Raw genomic sequence first — 9296 nt, 5'->3', positions numbered from 1 at the left:
TTCTCCGTTGTACTATTTTCTGTTACTTTGATTTCTAACCACCATACCGACCTGTCATCTAATTACAATTTCCTCATATGCACATTCTCATTGTAGATAGGCAATTTTCGTCTACATTATAGACGGGACAAAATGGTCATTTTAACGACAAAATGTTATGGCTTATAAAATTGTTCTGGTGACACTATCGAAAAATGGTTATATTTTATTGTAAATGGAACACATTTATTTCGTCTTAACTCCGTCTTGAGTTTAAGACGAAAAGTGACTGTCCTATGGGAGAATTATTGTTCCTCATATTCTGGTTTGAAACAATGAAAAACCCACAGTTTATCAAGCCCATACTATACGGGGTCAAAAAAGCCTACTAGAAACTAGAAAGCCCGCTTCATCCGCAACTACTGCGGCCCAAACCCACAGCTATTGGGCTTATAAATCGTCTTTGTAATCCTTAGAGAATTTTTTTTACTAGTATAACTCTTTATTAAGGCTTTGGGGTATTTGGTAAACCGCGGTTTGAAAAACTTTCAGTATATTTGACTCACCAATTTACTAATTTATACGTTTAGTAAATGACATATTGAAACGGTAGATTGAACTTCAATCTACTGTTTTCCAATATGCTGTTTCACCCAACATATTCATTTTAGTAGATTGCAAATAATGATTCTGTCAAGCATTTACACACTAGTCAAACCCGTTAGTCTAATCTGTTATTTATAATCTGTTTGACCAATCTATTTCTGCTAATATTAATTTGCCGAGTAACAAACAGAGCTAAATGTTTGGTAAACATCATATTGAGTAGAATTATTGATTCTTGTCTACTTAGTAGATTGACCAAGCAATCTACTATTTTCATGTGTTTCGTAAACGACGTATTCTGATAGCATATTGGTTGGAACTACTATTTTTGAACATGAAGACTGAAGAGTATAACAGCATATCGTATTAGCATATTCAATTTATACATGAACACCCTTTTTAATCCGCTAATTATCAAACACCCTTTTTCTAATCTGCTAATTTAATTTGATAGTAAAATCTACTATTAAAATCTGCTAATCGTATTATGCTAACGTTATCCGTCACCATGAATCTGCTTCTAACATTTGTCAAACAGGCCTAATTATTCCTTTTTATAATGTTTGCAAATTAGTAGATTTCGGCTTAAATAGTAGATCGACCAATCAATCAATTATTTTTCCCGATTTTATGTGTTTGGTTAATGACTTATAATATGCTAATTACTAAATCTGTCAACCGTATTCTAATAACGTTATATGCTATAGTAAATTTGCTTCTGTCATTTGTCAAACATGGCCTAAATTTGTGACCAATTTAAGATTTTCGGTAATATTTTGCCTTCTGTTAAAAACCTCCTTCGATACATGTTATAAGATCGCCTTACTGAAAAATCACGCAGTGTCTAGACCAAAAGAATTGTTTTTTTTTTTTTTAGTATTTGTGGTGACAACTCATGTAGTTCTGCAATTTTATATGGAGTATAATCTAATTTGGCCTCTAATAATTTGATGAATGTATCTAAGCTAAGGTATTGAATACTGATCGACTAGGAGATACGTGAAAGAATAGTGTTTTTAAGGAGTAATTAAGTACTGAGTATTTGTCAATTTAAGGTCCTTTTCTAATGTACGTATTCTAACATTTGATCTCTATCTATTGGCCTAATGCCCACCTATGAACCAGTTCATGCTTGATGACTCACCTCATTTAGGATTGTGAATTTATCTATTCTCTGGTCTCGATTAATTGTTTACTTATTTTATTTTGGAGTGTTTCAGTCTATTATTTATCTCACTATTTTAGGAATGTTTTTGATAGAAAATTTGATTTTTCAACACTCAATTTAGTATACTTCATGGAGTATCTAAACATGAAATTTTAAAAATTAATCCTTGCGGTACTTTGTAGTTATCAAAAAAGTCTGTTTTAAAAAATTACTCCCTCTGTCATTTTTCTACCTATTTCATTTTTTTGTGTCTTAATCAATTGTTTACTTTTTATTTTGGTAATGCTTTTGAAGAACATTTTGATTATCGACACTCAATTTAGCTCACTTATTATTAAATAATTGGCCTTCTCTTTTTTTTTTTTAAAATTTTTGTACCAAAATCAATAATAAACAAATAACTAAATAGCACAATTAATTTGCAATTTTTCTATATATTTTATCACTTAATTATGATGTCGAGTTGTCGACCATGTGTAAGTTTGAAATAATACAGCGTGAAATGAAGCACATCTTAAACAGTACTCGTTGCTGCGTCACCAACAAGTCAAGTGGATTGACTTAAATAAAAAAACCAAACACATTCATGATTCATCCATACTTTACGTCTTTACCCAAACCAGTAAAGAGCTATCACCTTACTTCTAAATTGGTTTCAAGTGTTTGTCGGCATCTCAACATCTAACATGCCCTCCATCCTTTTAGGATTTTAGGCCAATCTCCTACATCCCCCTTAAATAATACGGTACTCTGTACTCTATTAATTATAAGGGTTCTTTGATTTAGAGTGTCAGACACTCAAAATTAATTGAATGGAGTGTAATATCGTGGAGGTATGGAATTAAGATCCTATATTTATTAACCAAAGTGGCTTGAGTGTAGTGGAGTGCGGGAGTGCCTCAAAGCGTTGCAATGACAACGAATTGAGAGGTCCCGGGTTCGACTCCTACTGGAGTCTTTTGATTTTGTCATCCTAAAGGATGTCTTACATAGACACGCGGTTTTTTGGGGGTATTGCGTATCTAGGGGATTCAACCCCTCGTCACCCAAAAAAAAAAAAAAAAAGATCCTATATTTATTTGTAGTTGTATGATTTAATCGGTGAATAATAACAATATATTAGAAAACCGCACAGGTATTCTTTATTTACAGATTAAAAAAAAGCATTCATAACTTTAAAATAAAACCATAATTTTTTTTAGGATTTATAGTTTTAAATTAATATCTCTAATAAAAACCTTCTTTTTCAAAGAAGAAGAAGATAAGAACATCTCCAATGGTTACCGAAAAAGACTTACTTACAAATAAAAAAGATAAACTAGCTTAAATGGACCCACAAGAAGAATGTAACCAATGGAAAAATAGTGGTCATAATAATAAAGTTTTAATTTTATGTTAGAAATTTGGAAATTGAATAAATAAATAGAGAAGTGTGTTAAGTAGGCTAATCAAACTACTAGTAAATTAGTTTAACCATTGGAGCAAATTGTAACTTGAAATTGTTGTAGCTTAAAAAATTGACCTACTGGCAAAAGTAAGCTAGTAGCAACTAGCTTACCATTGGAGATGCTTATAGCACTAAGTAATTTTCTTCTATAATAGTCTTTTTCGTGCGTTTTTTTTTTGAAAGTGACCACCTTTAGTAAATAGTGACCGCTTTGAAAAAATGGTCATTTTTTAGTTATTAAAGTAGTCATTATTTATCCAAAAATAATTATAATTTAACATATAAAATTCACATTTTTCTTGTTATACAAACAACGGTTGTACAATAGAATTTACGATACTAAAAAGATACTAATAATCCTAGTTGGGCAAGTAGCCAATGGCCTACCTCCATGTGGAGGAATACTCGTACAATTTAATACGGAGTATTAGATATTGATATAGATACAGATTCCGACTATTAGTTATCCATAAAGTGGGCCTTTGAATTACAAAAAATCTCCTTTATAAATACCCACCTCACAACTGGCCCATTTTCTCCCATTACTTTCCCTACACCATTCTTCACCTTATAACCTAAAATTTAATTCCATGCTTTCTATTTCTCTTCCGTCAACCGTCACCTCTCCGAAGCCCTTCAACCAATCACCTCCCTCCACGTGTCACTCCTCCAACCTCCTCATATCGCCGAGATCCGTCAACCTCCGGCGCATCACTTGCGCCGCAACCGCCACCGCCGCGACTTTCGCCGGTGTTCAAACGACGGCGTTTTCGTCATTATACGATGTCCTTGGAATTTCCGCTGCCGCATCGAACGGCGAGATTAAGGCGGCGTACCGCCGCTTAGCGCGGTCGTGTCATCCTGATGTGGCGGGAGGTAGCGAGGATGCTACTGCTTTTATTCGTGTTAATGATGCGTATTTGACGCTTTCGGATCCGGAGAAGCGTGCTGTATATGATCGGAGCTTGGTTTTACGGCAGCCGTTGACTGCTGCGAGATTTTATGGAATGTCGTCTTCGTCTTCGTCGTCGTCGTTTTGTAGGTCTCCAAGGAGGAATTGGGAGAGTGATCAGTGCTGGTAGATGTCTAATTAATCGATACTCCCTCCGTTTCAATGAATCGTATACATTTTCATCGGAATGGATGTAATAATTATAATGTTGAAAAGGTAGGATTGGAGTTTTGTGTATAGTTTGTGTGTAATTAGAGGTTATGGTTGTGATCAATTATGAATATTAATGTAATTGGCAAATTAATGTAAATAAATTAGATATATATGCCTTTGGACTTTGGTACATTTTTGCCTTTTTGGACAAGAAAACAACATTATTAGTGTCTTTATTCTAAAATGATTCGGAATCAGCCTTTTGGGATTAAAGCTCTTAATGTTGTTGATTCGGAATTAGCTTACATAGCTTACATGAACTTATGAAGGATCTTTCAAAATTGAAGGTTTAGTTCCATGCTCATGTCTGAACAAAGGGTTAAACGCCTCCTGTCTCGAAAAATATACAAGTCATTGAAATGGAGGAATTATACTTGCTCAAATGTTGATGGTGGAGGATAGTGGTGTTGTAAGAGAATTGTCTGAGTGAGAATGTCGACTAGTTTGAAGTCGTAGGTCAATTTGGAGTTATCCTCCAACCAATGTTATGGGGAAAGGCATGAATGCATGATATTGTCGATATTTCGTTAATGAGTTATGTGTGGTCAATAATTTTGCTTAATAAAAAAAAAAAAAAAAAAAAAAAGCACATACTCCCCCTCTTATTCTAATAACCTTCTCTGTTTAATAGTGATAAAAAATTTAAGGGTTTGATTAAAATAAACATAAAATATTATTTTGGGTGAAGTGATTGGAGAGAGGGAAGGTGGTATTGTGGGGTATTGTTGTGGAATGAGGTGATTAAAATAAGAATGAAGTATGAATTTTTTCGTGGGATGAGATAATTAAAATAAGCATAAAACTCAACTAAAAAGGAAAATATGAAAGGTATTGTGAATAGAAAAAAAATAAATAAGGAAGGTTATAGACTATAGAGTAGGAGGGACTAGGAAATATCCCATTTTACACCGAAGAAGCATAAATATCCCATTTTTACACCGGAGAAGCATAAATATCAGATTTACATATCATGGATTCATGCCTCTTTATTATATTTAATTGGTCTCACTTGACGGGTCAAATATTACTCACATTGGTCGATAAAACAAAAAGTAGAATGCATAGAAAATCACAAATGACTTGTCTTTATCCTTTCATGTGGGTTTTATTTTACCCGTCACAAATTTGTGATGAATATCGGCCGTTACAAATTAGTATTTGTGCTTTATATTATACTCCATTTATTCGGGTGATTAGATATCATTTTGAGATATATTTATTCAATAGTTAAGAACTCCGTAGAATCAGATTGGCAATAATGTACTCCGTAGACTCGGTCGTTAGGCTAAAACAAAGTACTCCGTAACTGTTAATCTAAAACAACTTCTCTCTTTACTTTCTCGCACCCCCTTTTTCTCTCTAAAAACCCTAGCCTCCAATAATCAGATTCGGGACTTTCGTCGACCATTAATCGATGGTAAACCCCATAAAAGTTTTATTTATCAATTATTAGTATGAAAATTTATGAATCCATTAATAAAAGTCTCTCTTTTGGTGAGATCCGTTTGCCTGTCTCCAATTTCGGAGTTTTTTCTGTCCTTTATATCATTTTAGGGTTTTGTTTTATTGGAAATATAGATAAAAGCGGTTTGATGATTTGTCATACGACTCTACAATTGATACGTGTTATTCGGCGACGATCTATGGTGCCGATAAAAAGTAAATTTTCTCCATCTATGAACCAAACGAAGGATCCCCTTAAAAGCTACATGAAGAGAGCGATACAAGGATGAGCCGAATTGTCATATCATGTTTTGAGATCCCTAATTTTACGAGAAAAATTTGTCCTTTTGCTTCTATTAGATTTGTTGTTTTCGATTATACATATCTCTTATAAGTGTCGTTTGACGAATTATTAATGAACTGATATTTTTCTTCAAAAAAAAAAAAGTATTATATTGACTTTATCCCCATAATAAACTTGGGTGTGAGTTTCACACTTTCATTATTTGAATGTTTAGGTGTTCACAATAAAGGTTTGTTAACAAATGTTTGTGTATAAACTCCTCTATTGTTGCAAAAGGATGAACTGATTTGTTCATGCTAATACTTCTAATATATGCAAATGGTTTGTGGAGAGAGGTAAGAGAGAAGGTGAGTCCCTTGTATAAACCTTAAAGAAGCTTGCATATTGTTGGTAAGAGCGAGGTTTGTTGTAAAAAAGTTTGTATTTTTTATAATTTGGCATTTGACAAACCTCAAAATGGGTTCAACTATTGTATACAAACTTTTATTGGGTCTTAAGATGAGTCTTGAAAATTCAAGACTCAACTTGAAAGTTGAAACCAATGAATCGTAAAATGTGAGCGGGTAAATAATGGGTCTCATATATTGTTGGAAAATAAAAAGATTTTTATGCGTCTGAACTCTGAACACAAAATTGGAGATAAAGTGAAAAAATATAAGAGTTTGAACCGAGTTTCAAAAAATATATATTTGATTTAACTCATTTTGGGTCTGGGGCTCCGGGGATACACATAACCTTAGTCTTGTGTTTTCCTTGGAAAAAAGAATGAGGGAATCACGAAATTAATCTGTTGCTAGAAAGATGGATCATCTCCAATTCTAAAAGGATTTTAGAGCTGGATGGTCTAACTAACCCAAGTCAATTGCCAACAAAAGCTTTGGGGGAAAATAAAAGGCTGATATGAAACATTTATGTGGCATATGCTTACACGGGGATGTTTTTATGAAATTTTAGCATAATAGTGTACGAGTGAAAGTGCAATAACAACCTTTGATTTTCTCAAATCCCTTATGCACTAGTTAGGCGGTTAGGCCTTTGATTTGCAATAACTGAACCATCCGGTACTTTTCAAAACCGGAGAGTATCCATAAGTGTTTCCTATATGTGGTTGATATTCGTACAATATATCACGCACTTTCCATTGGTTATGTGCAATGGCAGCCTTTGATTTTCTTCAAGGCCCTTATGCACCAGCACTATGTTAGGCCTTTGATTTGCCATAACTGGACCATTCAGTATTTTTCAGAACTGGAGAAGATTCATATGCATTATGTGTATGTGGTTGATACTCGTACAATATATCATGCACTTTCCGTTGGTTATGTGGTTGCATTACTTGCACAACAATCTCGTTTGGTGAAGTATGAATGGTAGAAGGCGGTTGCGTATCAATATCATTTGTTGAAATATGAATGGTTGAAATTTTGAGTAGGAAATGAAGTTTTTTTTTGTTTTGTTTGGCATTCCATCTTCATATATTCATTTTGACGCATTAACAAAAAAAAAAAAATATATTATAAACATATTTTTATTTCAAAATAACAGATACTCCGTACTAAACTGAAATGAATGACTCTCACCTATTCCAAAATGTGTAGTCTATTGACTCGTTTACAGTTTGTGCTTTACACCGATTGTAGTTGAATTCAATCACCGACTCTTGAAAAATCTCTTACATTTTCATTGTACTCTGATCTCTTAAAGTCATTTTATTGTATTCTCTAATATTTTTTTTTTTTTGTCAAATGTAAATTTAAAATCGTTTTATATACCAGAAATACGAATATACGATTAAATCTGTTGATACTTGAAAGGAAATCAACCTAAGAGAAAGGAGATGATCTTAGGAGATAATATCTTGCTAATTAGCCAATAAAATCGATCAAGTTTGTCAATGATGAAAATAATGATTAAGTTAGTTGATTGATTAATGAATAAAATAAACAAATTAGTTAGAGTAGTTTTTTAATTGTGGAAAAATAAAAGGATCTAGTGCTTGAAGAAAGCAATACCAAGATCCGACATAATGCCGTTAGCTTGTTTATTCTACATTTATTTATTTTGGTTACTACTTTTCTACCCTGCTTTCCCTTTTCTTTTCTTTTTTTAAGTACGAATGAGAGGTTGAGCCCTGAAATTAATTGGTTATTATTACACGTGGAATAACAATCCCAAATATGTCCTTTAGAAGGATAGGACGCAACTTATTTAAAGGAATATCTAAATGCGTAGGAATAGAATTAGAATTACCTCCTATTAGCTAATAAATCCGCAGCTCTATTAACCTCTTTATAAGTATGCTCAAGTTTAACTATCCAGTGATACTCTTTAATAAATTTTTAACACCGTTTGACAATAAATTTTAGATTGTGCTTTCCCTTATCTAATGCGCGGTTACTTTCCTCTTAATAATTAGCTCATGTGAGTGGTGGTGTCCGCAATGTTTCTAGAAGATATATTGCGTGGAGCTTACCTTTCAAGAGTATACTACGGTATTTTGTGACAATTGATTTGTTTCTAGATGATTTAGTTGAGGAAAAATTACAATAGTCCTCGTATCAAACTTGTCCTCACAAACCAAATTTGTTTTCTCAAACCGAAACTTTCTTAATGTCACGGAAAAACTTGGTATATAGTCACTCGTCTATAAACTTTGACTTGAATAAATTATAAAAATAATATTATATTTGTTATAAAATAAATATTTCATAAATGACGGTCAAATTGTCGTTTAAAAGATCGTGACATGATACTTTCTCTTTGATAAACAGTGGATTAATTTCAGCATAAGAAGATTCTAAATGATAGATTTTATCAGAAAGTTTGACTAGCATATTATAATTAGCAGAATTAATTTGAGTGATTGGTAATTGACAGATTACGATTAGTAGATTGTTACTTTTTTTTTTTTTTTTTTTTGTAAAATGGAACAAAATTTTCTATTTTACAATATGACTAGGTTTGGTGTCCGGCCTCGTCCGGGCTACCTTTATTTACCGTTAAATTTTATTTTCAATGAAATAAACTATGTTGGAGTTGTCTAACTCACACGTTTACTATTTGTAATATATTTTTCTACGACATATTTTGTAATTATGATGAAATGTAAAATTTACTATTTGTAAAATGGAACAAAATTTACTATTTGTAATATATTTTCAAATTATGAGACACGTTCACTAAC

The 9296-nt window shown here is 32.6% G+C and overlaps 1 protein-coding gene across 1 annotated transcript; it reads left to right on the top strand.

Moving 5' to 3' along the window:
• Positions 1-3790: 3790 nt before the first annotated feature.
• LOC141623262 (chaperone protein dnaJ 11, chloroplastic) lies at positions 3791-4282 on the top strand. Its single transcript, XM_074439350.1, has one exon. The coding sequence runs from the start codon at positions 3791-3793 to the stop codon at positions 4280-4282; it is 492 nt and encodes a 163-aa protein (XP_074295451.1).
• Positions 4283-9296: the final 5014 nt, after the last annotated feature.

The sequence above is a fragment of the Silene latifolia genome, chromosome X, assembly GCF_048544455.1.
Source record: "Silene latifolia isolate original U9 population chromosome X, ASM4854445v1, whole genome shotgun sequence".
NCBI lineage: Eukaryota > Viridiplantae > Streptophyta > Magnoliopsida > Caryophyllales > Caryophyllaceae > Silene > Silene latifolia.
The sequence above is the reverse complement of the archived record's forward strand: the minus strand, read 5'-3'. Positions and strand labels throughout refer to the sequence as shown.

Bases quoted from the DNA above. Each gene is read 5' to 3' on its own strand.
- LOC141623262 (XM_074439350.1), top strand. From the start codon at position 3,791: ATGCTTTCTATTTCTCTTCCGTCAACCGTCACCTCTCCGAAGCCCTTC.